The 16,497-nt window shown below is 54.1% G+C and overlaps 2 protein-coding genes across 2 annotated transcripts in view; one reads left to right on the plus strand and one right to left on the minus strand.

Moving 5' to 3' along the window:
• Positions 1–787: 787 nt before the first annotated feature.
• Positions 788–4,467, plus strand: LOC136303400 (serine/threonine-protein kinase pim-1-like). Its single transcript, XM_066207075.1, has 6 exons — positions 788–817; positions 1,924–2,016; positions 2,137–2,187; positions 2,367–2,733; positions 2,951–3,048; positions 4,429–4,467. Exons 1-6 carry the CDS (start codon positions 788–790, stop codon positions 4,465–4,467), a joined length of 678 nt encoding a protein of 225 aa, XP_066063172.1.
• A 4,715-nt stretch (positions 4,468–9,182) lies between these two features.
• LOC136303401 (serine/threonine-protein kinase pim-1-like) overlaps positions 9,183–16,497 on the minus strand; it is a gene marked incomplete at its 5' end in the record, with an annotated part of 135,749 nt that continues 128,434 nt past the window's right edge. Inside the window, 3 exon segments of the mRNA XM_066207076.1 lie at positions 9,183–9,188; positions 12,114–12,199; positions 12,276–12,385. Coding sequence (XP_066063173.1) covers positions 9,183–9,188; positions 12,114–12,199; positions 12,276–12,385 — 202 coding nt within the window.

The raw sequence follows: 16,497 nt of genomic DNA on the forward strand, positions 1-16,497 counted from the left end.
AGAGATTGAAATGCTCCCAAGTCCCCGGGCACTAAGTCGAGGGGAATTAAAGCCACACCGGCCACATTTGCAGCGCTCCAACACAGCCCTGCTGCTGGTGCTGCTGAAATAGAATCAACTTAGAGAGGCCATCACAAAAATTGCCGCTGGGGTGTCAAACACAATGAAAAAATGCACCCGTAGAAAGAAAAACCAGAACTTCTTGACTCACTTCATTGCTTCCTGCGAGCAGCAGAAAAGGGAGATGCCCAGAGGTATTTCCAGCTGCTGCTGATCCCAGCTGGAGCTCTCGGCAGAGTCCCAGCAGAAACCTGAGCCCAGCCCGGGGAGCTCACACAGTGTCAGGGAGATTCTGTCTCTGGATTCAGTCAGGGTTGCATTCCCCAACAAGTGCTGGTGCCACCTCCTGTTTTCTTGGATTAAAACAGTAACAAGGAAAACCTTACCAATGGCACAACTCCCCAGCCCACAAGGAAAAAAGAAAGGACAAATCGTAAAGTTTTCCAAACATTTGTGCTGCTTTGCTGCAAAAGTCGTGCTGCACTCAGTATGGAAATCCAGGAGAAGCTGCAGTTGGTGGCACATCTTGTGCCAGCAGCTCGACCTCGTTCTCCACCAAAGGTTCTTGAAAAGAGCAGCTGGGACTGTGGTGAAGGTTGCTGGAAAACTGCAACAGCTTTCCAGAAGTGAAATGAAAACGCAAGAAATAAACCAAGAGGTTTTCCTCTATTTATTTCTATGCTTCCCTTTTCCGTGTTGCACTACTTCTCCGTGCCATTAATTCCAAATGGATCTCACCTCTCAGATCGATGACTTAGTGAGTTTTAGACCCTCGAAAATACCATGGGCCATAGACAGAGTTTGCCTTCCCCTGTTTTTGCTGCAAAGTAAGGCTGGAGACATAAGCGTAGTGCTTGGGTCGGGCACGAATCCTACAAGCAGGGAATGTGTCCTGACAGTGTCTGAGCCTCAGCAGGGACAATGCAGAGCAGCGACCGAGGGAATTCCTCTGCCGCGGCGCAGGAGTCAGGCCTCTGGATGTGGGCTCAGCACGGCCAAGTTGCCGTGTTTGGAGCGGCTCGGGGGCTGCCCCCGGGGAGCGCGGGGCTGGAGCGTGGAACGGACACGCGGACAAACGGCCCCAGGGCTCCAGTTGCAGCGGCGGCAGCGGCAGCAGCAGCGGCAGCAGCGAGTCTACGGCGTCTACGACCCGTCCCCGTCCCTCTCTTGTTCCTCCTCTCCCTCTCCCGCTGTCCCGCACTCTGTCTCGCTGTCCCGCAGCCTCTCCCGGTGTCCCTTTCCCGACCCCCCCGGCCCCTCTCGGCGTCCCCGTCCCGGCCTGTCCCTCTCCCCCCGCAGGGCTGGGCCATGCCCCGGGCCCGCCCCCGGCCCCGGGCGTCCCGCCGCGGTCTCGGCTCCGCCCGGCTCTGGCGGTGCTGGCTGTGGCGGTGCTGGGCGGGCATCAGTGCCTGGGGCCAGGGCGGCATCGCTGCGCTTTGGCTGCGCCTGTCCCGAGCCCGGCCCCGGCCCCGGCCCCGGCCCCGGCCCCGACCCCGATCCCGGCCCCGGCCCCGGCCCCGGCCCCGGCCCCGGCCCCGGCCCCGGCCCCGGCCCCGACCCCGGCCCCGATCCCGACCCCGGCCCCGGCCCCGGCCCCGGCCCCGACCCCGGCCCCGGCCCCGGCCCCCGCTCCTCCCGGGCCCCGCTAAGGACACACGCGGCGCGGCCGCTCCCGCCGCCTCCGCCGCGGCTTCCCCGGCCCGAGCTCCGCCGCTCGGCAGCGCAGCCGCCGGCCTCGAGCCGCCGGGGCCCGGGGCGGGTGGGGATGCCCGGCCCGGGGCGCTCGGGGGGCGCTCGGGGGCCGTGTCTGGCCCCGGGCCGAGCGCTGAGGGCCGCGTGTCGCCCGCAGGGGAGGCGCGGGAGGCCCTGCAGGACCGGTACCGGCTGGGTTCGCTGCTGGGGCGCGGAGGCTTCGGCAGCGTCTACTCGGGGACGCGGCTCTCGGACGGCGCCCCGGTGAGCGGCGGGGCTGGCGGCGGGCGGAGGAGGAGGAGGAGGGCGGAGGAGGACGAGGAGAAGATCGGGGCGCGGCGGGGCAGGCGGCGAGCTGAGCCCGCTGCTGGCCTTTGCTCGCAGGTGGCCATCAAATGCGTGCCCCGGGCCCGCGTCCAGCACTGGGGCGAGCTGGTGAGTGAGCGGGGCCGGCGGGAGAAGCTGGGGCCCGGCAGGGGAAGAGCCGGCGGGAGCCCTGCAGGGAGAGCGGGCGTGGGCTGAGCTTGGGACCCAGAGCATCCGGGGCTGGGTGAGGGGTTCCCGAGCCCTGGCACAGCCTCAGCCCCACTGACGGCATCGTGGTCCTTCGGCAGCCCAACGGCGCCCGTGCGCCCCTGGAAATCGTGCTGCTGGACAGGCTGTCCTCTGGATGTGGTGGCATCATTCAGCTGCTGGAGTGGGTTGAGCTCCCCAACAGCTTCCTGTTGGTGCTGGAGCGTCCGGAGCGGTGCCAGGACCTCTCGGGTTTCCTGGCGGAGCGGAGGTTCCTGGCGGAGGAGGAGGCGCGGGGGCTGTTCCGCCAGGTGCTGGAGGCCGTGCGGCACTGCACCAGCTGCGGGGTCCTGCACCGCGACATCAAGCCGGAGAACATCCTGCTCGACCTGGCCACCGGGCAGCTCAAACTGATCGACTTTGGCTGTGGCGCCTTCCTCCAAGACACAGCCTACAGGCAATTTGCAGGTGAGCCCTCTCAGGGGATGTTCCTGGGCATCTCACGGCCCAGCCTGGCTGTAGCACCGCGGCTTCCCCCTCTCGCTGCTAGGAGCAGCGTTATTTCTTGAGCCAAGTTGCTTTTGGGTGGGGGCGGGAGGGGGCCAGCCCCCACACGCCCAGGGATGCCGGGGCGAGGCTTTAGGAGTTGCAGCATCCCCTGATGAACTCCGTCTGTGTTCCATAGGAACCCTGCCCTACAGCCCACCAGAGTGGATCCACCACCAACGCTACCACGGCGAGGCAGCGACGATCTGGTCCCTGGGCCTCCTGCTGTACCACCTGGTCATGGGGAAGCACCCGTTCAGGAGGGGCCAGCAGTTCATCTGGGGGCGCATCTTGTTCCCACGATGGCTCTCTCAAGGTGGGTCCTCATCTCTGGGCACAGGGGAATCCCGGTGCTGGGAGACAGCAGCAGGCTGATGAGCACCCTGCTCTGGCAGCTGCTGAGGAGGTGGCACATGTCCTGCTCTCCTCCAAACAGAGAATCCATGGGGAAGTTTAGGCACAGCTCTGGGCACACCCAGCATGGCCTGGGCACAGGAATGGAGGGGCAAAGCAGACGGGATCCTTCTCCAACTGACTGCTGGTTTCTGGTTTCTCTCTTCAGAGTGCCAAAATGTTATCAGGAGGTGTTTGTCCATGCAACCCTTGGACAGGCCATCCTTAGAAGACCTCTTCAGTGATCCTTGGCTGCAGGGTGTTCATCTGCCCTAGAAGATGGGAGAGGTCCATGTGCACAGTTTGATCCAAAGACCTGACAGGTAAGAGCTCCACACATCTCATGGCAATCAGTGCTAAAGAAAACCAGAGTGTTTTTGTCCTGCCTGTAGCTCTGAGCAGGGATGACCAGATGGGAACATCTGTGCTGGGGCGGAGCTGGAGACCTGGTGTAGCAAGCACTGGTGGCCACCATCCACCCTAGTTATGCTTGTCCTGGTTCGTTGGTGGCTGGGGCCCTGGGCAGAGCACTGACAGCCTGGTCTGGCCCCCAGGGAAGGAGGAGCCCCTGGAGAAGCTGTATCAGGTGGGGCTGCTGCTGGAGACACCAAGGACAACCCCAAGGATGCCAAGCTCTTCCTCGACCTGGCCACCAGCAGCTGAAGATGATCGACTTGGATTCTGGCACCTTCTTCAGACACGCTCCCTGGGGCCCAGTTTGCAGGTGAGTCCACAGCTGGGGGGATGCTCCCAGATGTGGGCATGGCACGGCCTGGCCGGGCACCAAAGGTTCCTCCCTTTGCTGGGGCAGACGCCACAGATTCTTCACTCGGCCGTCAAGCTGCCTTTTGGCTCTGCGCAGCTGCTGAGGGCTGGATGTGCCGTGGCCGGCTGCAGGCTGGGCACGTGTCCTGCCCTCCTGCTCTGCCCCCAAAGGCAGCAGTGATGGGCAGCTTTGGGCCCAGCTCTGAGCACGGCCAGCGTGGCCTGGGCACTGCGGGCGCTCGGGACGAGGGGACAGGAGCCTTCGGCTGACGGGCACTTTCTGGTTTCTCTCCTTCCAGCCGGGCTCTGCGGGTGCTGAGGCTGCTCTGGGCTCTGCCAGGGCTCTGCTGGGCTCAGCCCCAGGCACGGCTGGGCTGGCCCTGCCCTCACATTGCTCTGACAGCTTTGCATCAGACGAGCCCATTCTGAGCCCACCGAGTGAGCTTTGTGCTTTTGCAGGTGAGTGAGACTCTCCTGCAGGCCAAGAGATTGCAGTGAGGGATCCACATCCAATTGGCAAGAACCCAAGCACTCCACAGTTCCAGCTGAACGCCTGGATCTCCATAGGATGTTTTGTCTGCCCCGCTCTTCCTTCCTTTTTTGGCTGGAATCGTGCAACTGCCCTTTCTTCCTCCTCCAGAAGTGCCACAAGTGAGCAAAACCTGGCGAGTGGACGGCGTTCCTAAGGCAGTGCAGTCTGGAGCGGATGGATGAAGAATTGCCCTTCTGCACTTCCCAAGCAGAGCAAAAAGCTGTAAGTGGGACTTTGCGTCTTTACGAAACCCCTGACAATTTCAAAGGGAATGTGCAGCTCATTCACAGGGTGAGAAGGAAGGTCGTCTTGTAAAGGATTTGGGGTTTGGCAAAGTTTAGATTCCCAGTCCTGCTTGGAGCTGGCGGGGCACAAAGCAATTTCCTATTGCTTCAATCACAATTTAAAATAATACTGGAAACAAACCACAAAATCTTTTTTAAAAGGCTGCTGAGGTCAGTAGGATGGATCCATGCCATCAGCACATTTATGGAGTAAATAACGGAGATCTCATTTGAAAAAGTTCAGTTATCTCTTTATCCAAAGCTATAAAGTATTTTTACTACGCTGCACTTGGGTTTTGTTTTTATCTTCCACTTTTTTTCTGTGTTGTTTTTAATTTTCTTTTTTTTTTTTTTCCTAATAGAAAACTTGTCCTAGGGAAGGAATGTCCTTTGCTGCTGGTTCCCGTGTGGAGCAGCTCCCCAGGCAGAGCCCGGCAGCTCCTGGCCCTGCAGGGCTGAGGCTTTTCCCCGTTGCTGGGCACAGACTGATGGAGCAGCACTGCTGAACACGGGGACACACAGAGGGAGCAGGAGCAGCTGCCTGTGTCCACCTGCAGCTCCAAGGCCCAAACTCTGAGCAGACAGGGCTGGAAGAGACTGGCAGGCTCCCTGTTTGCTGTGCTGCCCCACTTGTGCCCAGCCCAGCTCTGCGGGAGGCAGAGGGAGAACAAGGGGCAGCTCCGGCCAGCCCCCAGCACAGGAACACCTCCGGCCCCGGGCCCCGGGGCACTGTCAGCACCCGCTGCTCCGGCCACGGCTTCTGCTGGCCCTGACGGCGACAACCAAACTGTGCCTGATCCCCAGGGAGCAGCAGCAGGGCCTGGATCCGATCCCTCAGTCTGGGGCAGGGCTGGACAAACGACCCCCACAGCAGCAGCAGCAGCAGCAGCAGCAGCACATGGAGCTGACTTTGAGCACAGCCCCCGCCACTGTTCCCTCCCGTGGGCAGCGGTGTCACAGCAGCCTGAGGCACCCGGGAGCCCTCAGGGCCCGCAGGGACTTGAGATGGCAGCCCTGGGCTCCTGGGGGTTGTGCAAGGAACAGAGGTGAGGACTCCCTCTCCACGTGGAGCTTCCAGATGGAAAAGGCTGCTGTGAGCAGGCAGCTGCAAGGGCAGAGAAAGGAGGGTTTCGACCCCTGGATCTGTGCCACTTCCACAGTCCTGGGCAGCAGCCACCGAGCCCCGGGGGAACAGAGGGCACAGCAAGAGGGACAAAAGCAGGCAAGGTCAGAGACTGGAGAGAGCCAGACCTGGGAGCAGGAGCAGCTGCTTCATCGCACTCTTGGAGAAAGCTCTCGGCTGTTTCTAAGCGCTGAAAGGCATGAAGGGCAGAGAGGAGGGGACACCAGACAATGCTCCTGTTTGCACACCCTCCCCTCTCAGTGTCCCAGAAGGAATTGGATGAACTGTATTCTTCTCTCTGAGTCGTCTCGTTCAGCGTGAGCAGCTTAGCACCAGGAGCTGAAGGAGCTGAAGCCTTAGGTCACAAGAGCTGACCAAGAGGGAACTTTTGACCAAAGTAATGCTGCTAACATGTACCTGACTGAATCCAGCAGATAAAATCATGGAAATATAGAATCCTTTCTGTTGGGAAAGACCTGGGAGCTCATCAAGTCCCAGTGTTAAGCCAGCAGTGTCAAGCCCAGCACTAAAGCCTGAAGTGCCAAGGCCTGGACAAGAGGCCTGACTGAGGCCTGAACAAGCGGCCCTGAGCCAAAGGTGACCTCTCGATGAACCTTCCAGCCAAAGGTTATCTTTGTATCTGCTCGTTAACAAAGTAGGCACCGTCATTAGCGTTGTAATAGATGCATCCTCTCCTTAGTGAAACATGTATTGACCTTTCTGTATTTAGAAGCCAGACAAGGCCATGAAGTCTGACATCTGGCCTTGTTCGGGGCTGTAGGGTCAAAGGCAACTCCCCTGGTTCCTCCTTGGGCCCTGGCCAGGCTTTGGGAGAAACCCAAGAGGAGGATGCAACCAGATGTTCCTGCACTAGGAGTGCTGCTGGCAGTGTGTTTATTCAGCACTATCAAAGCTGGGCCCTCTCCCAGCCAGGCTGGAGCCTCAGCTGTGGCTGGAGGCAGCTGCAGGAATTCCCAGTGTCCGGGAGAGGCTCTGCAGTCCTTGGCTGTGACAGCTTCCCCAGCTGCTGTGTGGGTGTGGGTGATGGGAAAGGCTGAGGGTAACTGGTGATGGATCTTTCTCAATCACTGCGGGCAATCCGTGGTAGTGACGGCTGGCTGCATTGCTGAGCTGCTCCTTCTGTGCTCCTTTGCTGCTTTGAACTGTAGTAAATTTCACTGATTCCTTCAGGTGGTGTCTGTGTCCTTGGTGCTGAGCCTGCCCACTGCGAAAACAAAATTGGCATAGCTTGGCCGGATCAGCACAAAATGACACTTTTTAAATCTAAAGGTGAGGAATCAGTCCTATCCGAAATTCCCGGATGGGAAGCCCTTCCCTAGAGTTCTCTGGCTCTGGAGTGGGCTGAGGTGGGAACAGATTTTTGACAGGGGCCACTGTATTAGAGGGTGTAAAGTACCCCACACTGGCTCTGAAATGGCTCACTACTCAGCCTGAGTGGGTACCACAGTGGTCTCTTGAAAAGGAGAGACTTAGATGCCCTAAAAACCCTGGTACAGGAACAACTGGCTCAAGGACACATAGAGCCATCTATGAGCCCTTGGAACACCCCAGTATTTGTTATAAAAAAGAAATCTGCTCAGTGGAGGTTACTCCATGACCTGAGAAAAACCAGTTCCACGATGGAGAGAATGGGCACATTGCAGCCTGGTGTGCCATCGATGTCCCACAATGCTGCCTGCCTCCTGGGACATCCTGATTGTGGACTTAAAGGGCTGTTTTTTCACTCTTCCATTACCCCCAGATGATACCCCAAAGTTTGCCTTGACCGTGCCTTCTATTAATAACGCTGCACCAGTGCAACGTTACCGATGGAAAGAACTTTCCCAAGGCGTGGGAAACAGCCCCACGATGTGTCAGTGGGGTGTTGCTCAGGTACTCTGATCAGTGAGAGAACAGTTTCCAGGGGCATACTGTTACCATGGCCTGGATGACATTTTGATTGCACCCCAAACCAGAAAAGAACTCTCACTGATTCAGCCAAGCCTGTTGCAAGCGTTCAAACCACTTGGGCTGCAAGTAGCACCAGAGAAAGTGCAGCAGCAACCACCCTGGAAATATTTGGGACTCAAAATAATGAACCAGACCATACAGCCACAAACAATTCCGTTTCCAACCAAAATTCTAACTCTAAACGATGCACAAAAACTCTTGGGTACCATCAACTGGGTCACACCTTACCTAGGACTGACTGACTCTCAACTAGCACCTTTATTTGACCTCCTAAAGGGTGACTCTGAATTAACTTCCCCCAGAAAATTAATCCTAGAGGCAAAAGCTGCTGTTGAAACAGCAGAGCAAGCTATCACCAACAGACAAGTCCACCGGATATGCCCAGAGGTGTGGATCACTGTGTTTATTCTCATTGTTAGTTTTCATCCTACTGGTGTTATTGGGCAGTGGAATCCACGCTGGCCTGATCCTTTGCACATTCCAGAATGAATGCTTCCACCTCATCAAGCAAAAAAGACGGCACCCACCGTCTTTGAACTAACTGCACAGTTAATTATCAAATGTTGTCGCAGGTGTTTACAGTTGAATGCTACGGATGCTTCAAAAGTTGTCTTGTCTCCGTGCCACAAGAGCAATTCTAATGGTGTTTTGCTAACAGTACAGCCTTGCAAAGTGCTTTGCAAGGACACTGGAACGCTTTGGGCACCTGCCCGACGTGTCTGTCCTACCTTACGTCCTGTCCAAGACCACCAGCAGCATTCTCCTGGTGGCCCCTCCACAGACGGTGTGGAGCCGCGTGTGGAACAGTGCTGGAAACAGCTTGTTCACCGACCTCGTGGAGAGCTGGGACTCTTAGAGTGACGGTGCATTTAAGGATTCTGTTTGTTTACAAACTGGTTTTCTGTTTACAGAGTGGTTTTTTCTGTTTACAAATTGTTTTTCTGTTAATTGTTAATCTTGTTAATTCTGTTAATTGGTTTTTCTCAGGGTTTTAAAAGTTGAACGTTTTCTTGTTTTAGTGTTAAGTTGTAGTTTGGAACCATAAGCAGTTAACCTGTAACATGCCAGCCCGGAAGATTGTGATCTCGCCTGACAGCTCCTGGGAGTGAGTGCTGCAGCTCCAGTGGTACATGGGGCACATCACTGGCTGAGCAGAATTAAGTTTGTCAAAACCTCCTTCAAATTAAACCCATGCTGTCTTGTGTTACCCTGTCTGCAAAAGGGCCCTTGCAAATGGGATAACGGAAAACAATCTGCATTTTAATAAAAGCAAAGGCAGGAGATGTAGCAGGGTCCAGCTGGTTCACAGCTGGGCATAATGAGTCTGATCATGACAGACCCAACTGGGCTGACCTGGCTTGTTCTAGAAGTCCCCGGGGGAACAAAGAGCTCAGCCAAGCCCATCCAAGCCCTGGCTGCAGACACACCCCTGGCCAGAGATGTGGGCAGTGCAGAGATTCCCAACCAGTTGGCTTTCCAAGCCCGGGAAATTCAAACTCACCATAAAAGGGAGCTTGGAACAATAAATTGTGGCTGTTGGTCAGAACTCAAGAAGATACCGTGTGGTGTGTCTGTGTCCAACCCACCAGCCTCGTGTTCCACTATGTCTAAATCTATGTTTCTATCTCTATCTTTATATGTGAAACAGTAATAATAATGTGCAGTAATGCTGACAATACTGATTTGCCACCTTTGGCTGCTCAGGGATGTGACACTAAATACCCTACAGAAAAGCATTGGCCACGACTCAAATGTCAGTGCTAAACTTTGTGAGACTGCTTGCAAGGAATAAAGGAGGAAGGGATGAAATTGGCGATTTTTATGGGGTTTGCTGATACTGTGGTGTGGAATGCTTTGTCTGTTACTGTGAAAATACAGTGATTTGGACTGCTGGTGTTTTCATGTACCAGACTATTCACAAGCTGCAGGATCATCAAACAGACAAAGGGGCAGTTGAAGGAGCAGGTGAAAAAATGAGGAGATGGGAACCTGTCCTGATGGAGAACCCATCCCACAGATGTTCTCCATACCCTTAACAATGGACCCAGTGGGGAAATGGAAACCCCTGGATGTGCACAGCTGCGCCCAGTTTGCGAATACAACCGTGCACAGTGAGACTTTGACTGCTGGGGAAATTGTTCTGGGTGTGATGGCCCCTGACAGGGCCACCCCAGAGGCTGCAGGGCTGGACCTTCATGCATTAGAATTAATTAGGACAAATCAGAAGCAAATGAGAGTTATCAATACAGGAATAGGAACTCAGATTTCTCCAGGACACTGGAGGTTTGAGAACTGCTCACTGGAGCTTGGCCTTGAAAAGCGTTGATGTCATGGGAGAAGGAATTGATGCAGATTGTCAAGGAGAAATCAAAGTCATCCTTTGAAACAATAGTGAACAGAGTGGATTATTTAAGCCTATGGCGTGGCAGCAATTACTGATATTGCAGTTTGAAAAACAGTTGTGCAGAGAGGAGATCCACAGTGTCACTGCGGTCCCCTGGCTCCACAAGGCCCTGCAGGCTCCCAGGGCACCTTTGGTTCTATGGGGCCCGCAGGGTTTAGCTGGCGAGCAGGGTCAGCACCAAAGAGACACGCACCAACTTAAGGAAGCCCAACCCCACCGCGGGGGGACCCGCCTCCCGCCGGGGCTCTGCCGGCACCGCCACCGGGACCCCCAAAAACACCTCCCGGGGACCCCCCATGTCCCCTTGAGGGGCATCTGTGCCTCAGCTCTGGAGCCCTGCCAGATCCAAACATCAAGCTGCCCGGCCCCGACAGAAAAAAGCCCCGGGAGCCATAAATATATTTTCTGTGAGCTCCAAACATCCCTCCCCGCTTCAAAAAAACCGCCCAGGATATTTGGGGCGCGCTCCCCCTCCCCGGTCACCCGCAGGATACGGGGGCGATGGTCCCGGGGCGAAGGAGCTGCAGATCCAGAGAGGAGTGAAGTCACGCAGTGCCTCCTCTGCCGGCTCCAGCTCCTCCATCCCTCCTCTTCCTCCTCCTCTGTCCCTCCTCCTCCTCCTCCTCCGTCCGTGCGGCCGCGGGCCGGGAGCTCTCGGGTGAGCGGGGCCGGGCCGGGACACGGTGGGAAAGGGGTGGGTCACCCCCAAACCGAGCTGGGGGCAGCGGAGGTTTGGGGGAACAATGGGAAAGGGGTGAGAGGGGGGGGATAGGGGGAGGTGGGACAGCGGGAAGGGAGTTCCCAGTAGGGGTCCCCCAGTAAACCCCAGGACTCCCAAGCCCTGTCCCAGCGCCCACAGTTCCCTCCACAGCCCCGGCTGAGTGGGGGGCTCAGCCCAGGACCCGTCATTGTCTGGGGCTCCCTCGAGTGCAGCAAATGGGAGAGTGCCCCCCAAGGTGGATTTTTGGGGGTCTCCCCACCATCACGGCTTTAAGAACCCCCGACAGTCAGGCGCCGCTTTAACTCCCCTTGGCAGGGCGACACCACTCCCGTTGATTCCGGTAGTGGAGCCCCCATGGGGGGCTTGGGGGTCCCGGGAGGGTTTGGGGGTCCCGGGGGGGTCTGGGGCTACCTGGGTGATGCCAATGGTGGTGATGAGGACCCCGTGCCAAGTATAAACCTTCTCAAGGGGGCTTGGGGGCGTCTTGGGAGGTCCCATGGGAATTTTGATGTCCTGAGGGGTTTAGGGGGTTCGTACGGGGCGTTTGCAATCTTGGGGAGTTTTTGGAGGGTCCCAGGGATGTTTTTGGGGTTCCAGGGGAGGTTGGGGTGTCACGGGGAGATTGGAGGTTCCCAGGGCGGGGTTGGGGGGTACCTGGGCAGGGCAGGTGACAGAGCTGGGACCCCGTGCCGGGTCCGAACCTTCTCACTGGGCAACGTCAGCGTGTTCAGGGAGATCCTGAGGGACCCCGAGGGTCACCCCAATTCCCAGGGGACCCAAAATACGAAGGGCTCCCCTGAACTCCCTCACCCCTGGATCTGCTGCAGGCAGGGGGACACCAGCACTCGGCCCCTGCCCCCACTATCATGGGGGGGCTGTGGAAGAAACCAGGGGGGCACAGACAGGTCAGGGTGGAACCCCAGAGTCCTGGAAGAGGGGACATGGGGACAATCCCAGGAATCCCCGTGAGGGGCTTAGGGGGGACCCAGGAGGATTTGGGGGCGGACTGGTGGGGTCATGGGGGCATTTCCAGGAGTCTTGGGAGGGGGGGAAGAACAGGGTGAGCCCCCAGGATGGGTTTGGGCAGAACCGGATTGGAGCTTCCAGACGCTGAATCCGATGAGGAGAATGACCACGATGGCAGCGATGACGGACACAGCGACCACCAGGGTGAGATTCCTGCTGGATTCCGACTCTGGGAAGCACGGGATGGTGAGGAGGGGCAGGGGAACCTCCATCCCACTGCGCCACATTCCCAAACTCCCAGTTACCACTTTCCACATTCCCCGCCTCAGCCCAGGAGAAGATGCCGGGTTCTGGCATTCCGGGATGCTCCACCCGGCACCGGTGCTGCTCCCGCTCCTCCGGCAGCGCCTCGATCCTGGCCCGGGGGGGGAAGGCGCCGTCACTGTTGGGAATGATCCCGGATTTCATCCCCTTTCATCCAGCTGATCCCCATGGAGCTGGGGTAACATCTGTACGTGTGGCAGGACAACATCGGGAAAAAAAGGTTTACTTAACCGAAACAAAGAAGTGGACAAAGGTGGAAGGGGGAGATAACGCCGGTAAAAGACAAAGCTTGAGGCAGCTGCGTGCTTTTCTTTCTCCGGCGTTCGGGGAGACGCGTGTCTGCCGCTCCTCGAGGATCTCAGCCGCCGCAGAGCACGCCGAGCGGAGAACGGCTGTTGCTGGCCGGAGGAGTTTCACTGTGGCCAAAGGGATCCAGTCCTGGGAAAGCTACTATCACCAGTTCAGCCTGAATCCTGAGTTTTCCCTGCCACCTGCGGGAGCTGGTCCAGGCCCTGCCTCGCCTTCGGCTCCTTCGGCGCTGCTCCTCTTGCTGCAGCGTGACCCTGCACCCCCTGCGCTGCCGGGACATCCTGCCCCTGCCTGCCGGGACACCCTGCCATCCCAGCGACCAGCCCGGGACTTTTCCACTGTTTCAGCTTGGTGCTCTGAGGATCCTGCGGGGACAGCGAAACCAAACTGCCCTGGGTTTTGTGAAACAAAGCCCTCGAGGTTCTTGGTACTGTTGTCATTTGTCATTAATGCTGTAGTTGTTTGGTGGGGGTGGAGTTTTTTGTGTTTGTTTGCTTTGTATTACATACTAGTAGAGAACTGCTATTCCTATTTCCCAAATCTTTGCCAAAGAGCCTCTGATTGTAATTTTACCTGGCAGATACCTGTCTTCCCAAACCAAGACAAGGAGGAAGGACAAATCTCACTCCCTCCACTTCCAAGGAGTGTATATTGTGCGTTGTATACTCCCTTGGGGTGTTTGCCACCTTTCCTGAGGGTGAACTTGTAGGATTTGTTGCAAACTTATTCACAAGAAATGTTGTGTGTACCTATTAGAGTTTTAGAGTGAGTTAGGGATTTGGCAAAGGTGAATTGTTTAAGTTGAAAATAATTTTTGGGTGTAACAGATCAACCCCTGCATACTACAGATAAAAATACTTGCAAGAACCTTTCCCTTTTTCATTTATCATTATGCACACTGCTTCACTGGAAAAGGCCTCACAGGATGTGTTTGGAGAGGAGCCAGCTTTTCCATGAAACAACAAGGAATATTTGACTTTTGAAAGAAAGAGACAAAAACATGCCATTTTTTTTTAATGGCACGTTCTTAGTTATCAGATTAACAACATTTTTGGAGGGGTATTCAAGCAAGTATTAAGCGTAAAACATACAAATAAACGTACTCTTACTTTCAGCAATCCTTTAAGAACTAGAGACTTCTCTTAAAGCAGGATCCCTTTCCTTCTGGGTGGATCACCTTTAGGTATTCCTCCAAACAAGCTGCAGCTGTCCCATGTGACACTGGCAGGGGCAGCTCTGGGCCGTGGTGCTTCCCCAGGAGTTTTTGGCGGCTGACTCTTGCTTAGGTAATTTAGTAATTGTGCTGCCACCTTCGGGATCCCCAAAAGGTCTGTCTCCCACATGCCTGCATGTTGCAAGACTATTTCATTTCCATATGTTCCTCTTTTCTGTGCACGATTGGTCTTTGGACAGATAAAGGAGGGGTTTTCGCACCTGTTAATGAATTAATTAAATGGTGGATGTACTGATGTAATCTCTACAAAATGATTCTGCTAGATACTTTGGAGACTTCTGTTTTGCTTGTGTGATCTTTACTATTTGAGGGAAACTTTGAAACTCCTGATGGGCCTTGAGTGATTTTTACTTCTTGGACAGACCGTGCTTCTCTTGTCTTTCTACTTGTTGTCCCCTTAATTTTAGCCCCTAGAGGGCTAAACTTTACAGTTTCATTAAATAAATCATAAATGCTTCAGTTTATAAATAATATAGATGTTCATTGTATATTTTTATATAATTTAATTTTGTCCCCTACAGGGCTAAAATTTGGAGGGTGAGTGCTGCTCTTCAGGAAAACCTGGTGATGGAACAAATGAGGTGCAGCTGGCATCAGTCAAGGTTTCAGTTAGACAGAGTGGAAACTCTGCAGTTGGAGCAAGTGCCTTCATCAGAGCAGCAAGTTCCAGAGCTCCTTCACTGTGGCACCTTCGGGCTTGGTGGTAGGAGAACCTGACACAGTGAGTGTAAAGCAACGACACCTGGGCTTGCAGAGTCTGTGGGTGAGTAAAATCTGGTCTAAGTTCTGTTGTTTTACAGAAGAAAAATGTTGTAGCTGATCTGTCAAACACAGTAGACTCCAAGTGAGGGCCTGGCAGTGACTCTGTAAGAAGAAATGGTTTCTAAAACAGGGTAAAAAAGTGGGAGCTGGCTGCTGAAGATTGATAGCAGAGATTTTTTTTGGCTTGGTTGTCGCACTAGTGATTCCACGTGGTATATTTTGATGCTTTTCAGTTTAGATTGCTGTACAAGTATGAAGTTAAGGCATTAAAAAAAAACCCTCAAATTTGTCTCTTCAACGGGCTGTAGTACAATTACGTGGTAGTAAATGCATCAACAAATATTGGTTTTAGTTATTTTTTGAAATAGCTCTTAAAAAGCATCCCAAATCTTGAGAATTCATTGGAGCCTTCCTTAATTGTTTGGCATTTCAGTGTGTGTAGGCAGTAGAGCATGTGAGCAGCTGTAACCACGTTCGTGCGGTCAGTTTTGCAAATACATGAAAAAACTTGCTCATGGGAGAGTCACAGCCCACTTGTGTTTACAACCTGAGACTGGTACAGTGAGTAAAAACAAGCTGGGATACTTGTAGGAACAACAAAAACCCAGGAAACCTTGAGAAATCTTTGGAATCAAAATTATTGTGTGTTTATGGCCAATGCAGTGCTAAGAGAGCCAGGGCATGTGGCATGTTAATGTTTGGGTTTGGTTTTTTAATGTCCACTTAAAATTAGTAACATGGCTCAGATTTTTCAATACAGATCTCTTAGGCACTGGAGGTAGTTAAGTGTGTCATACTAAACACTCTTGGAGTTGAAAATGTTGCTTTGTGTGAGTATTTATATTTTCTGAAACTCAGCTGTGCATGCTTTTTGTTGGCCGTTGAAATGCTGTAACCACAGCTGAATTGAAATTGGTCGGTTCAAAGGAGCTGATACAATTTTATCTGTTTGCTCATCTAACTTAGAGCAAGAAATAGGCACAGACTATGGACTGAGGGATGTTCACTGGTATGTTTGAAAATTTGTGTTTGATAATTGAAGTTAAATATCATGAGAAAACCTCATAAACAGGGGTGAAATTCAACATGTAAAGTGCTTGTTTTCCTTTGTGGCCTTGTGTGAACGGTCTTGCAGATCAAACTTCTAACTCCTTCTATGTGAGTTAGCATTAGCAATAAGTGGCAAAGTCCATCCTGTTGTTAAGAATTTGGATGCTGTGTAGGGTAAATCCACCTTTTCCCCCTATTGTTTGGCCTCTCTTCTTACCATTTCTGTAATCATCAATGATTGAGTAAATCCCCAAGAGCATTTTGTGGTAGTGATGCAACCACACTTGCCATTTTGTGAGTGTGTGATAAATACGTATTAAATGGTACCAAATGAGCTCAGCAGAGATAATAGGTTGTGTGCTTTTCTCTGGAGGCAAGAACACCAGGTGTGGCCTGGTGTTGGGATCGTGGATCACAGGAATCAGTCGATGACCTCAGTTTTAAAACACCAGTCTGGCTGCATTTGGTCTCCTCTTCTCTCATCTGGAATCTCTGCCGTATGTGCAACTACAAACCCTTGGTTTATAAATTTGCTTAAAACATTACAAATCTCATACTGATGTAAGACTGCTCACGCGAGGAAAGGTTTATTAAAGAAACAAATCTTACGTGAGAAGAGTGCAGAGAAGAGATGCATTTTGCCATAGCTGTATGGCTGAACCTATGGGGGTGGACAGAAATTCTGAATCTTTTCTTCCAGCCCCTGTGTTGGAGGAAGGGTTAGGTTGGAATCCTGCAGTTTTCTAAAGTAGTGTCTTGGAAGAGAGAGGAATGAGTCCCAGGCTGAGCCTTCCTTTAGGAGAGGAACTGCAGGTATCCCGTCATGCCCCGCGCCGCTTTGCGCCTCG

This window comes from Chamaea fasciata, unplaced genomic scaffold (genome assembly GCF_029207755.1).
Source record: "Chamaea fasciata isolate MVZ Bird 193981 ecotype frontalis unplaced genomic scaffold, bChaFas1.0.hap1 SCAF_33, whole genome shotgun sequence".
NCBI classification, from domain to species: Eukaryota; Metazoa; Chordata; class Aves; order Passeriformes; family Sylviidae; genus Chamaea; species Chamaea fasciata.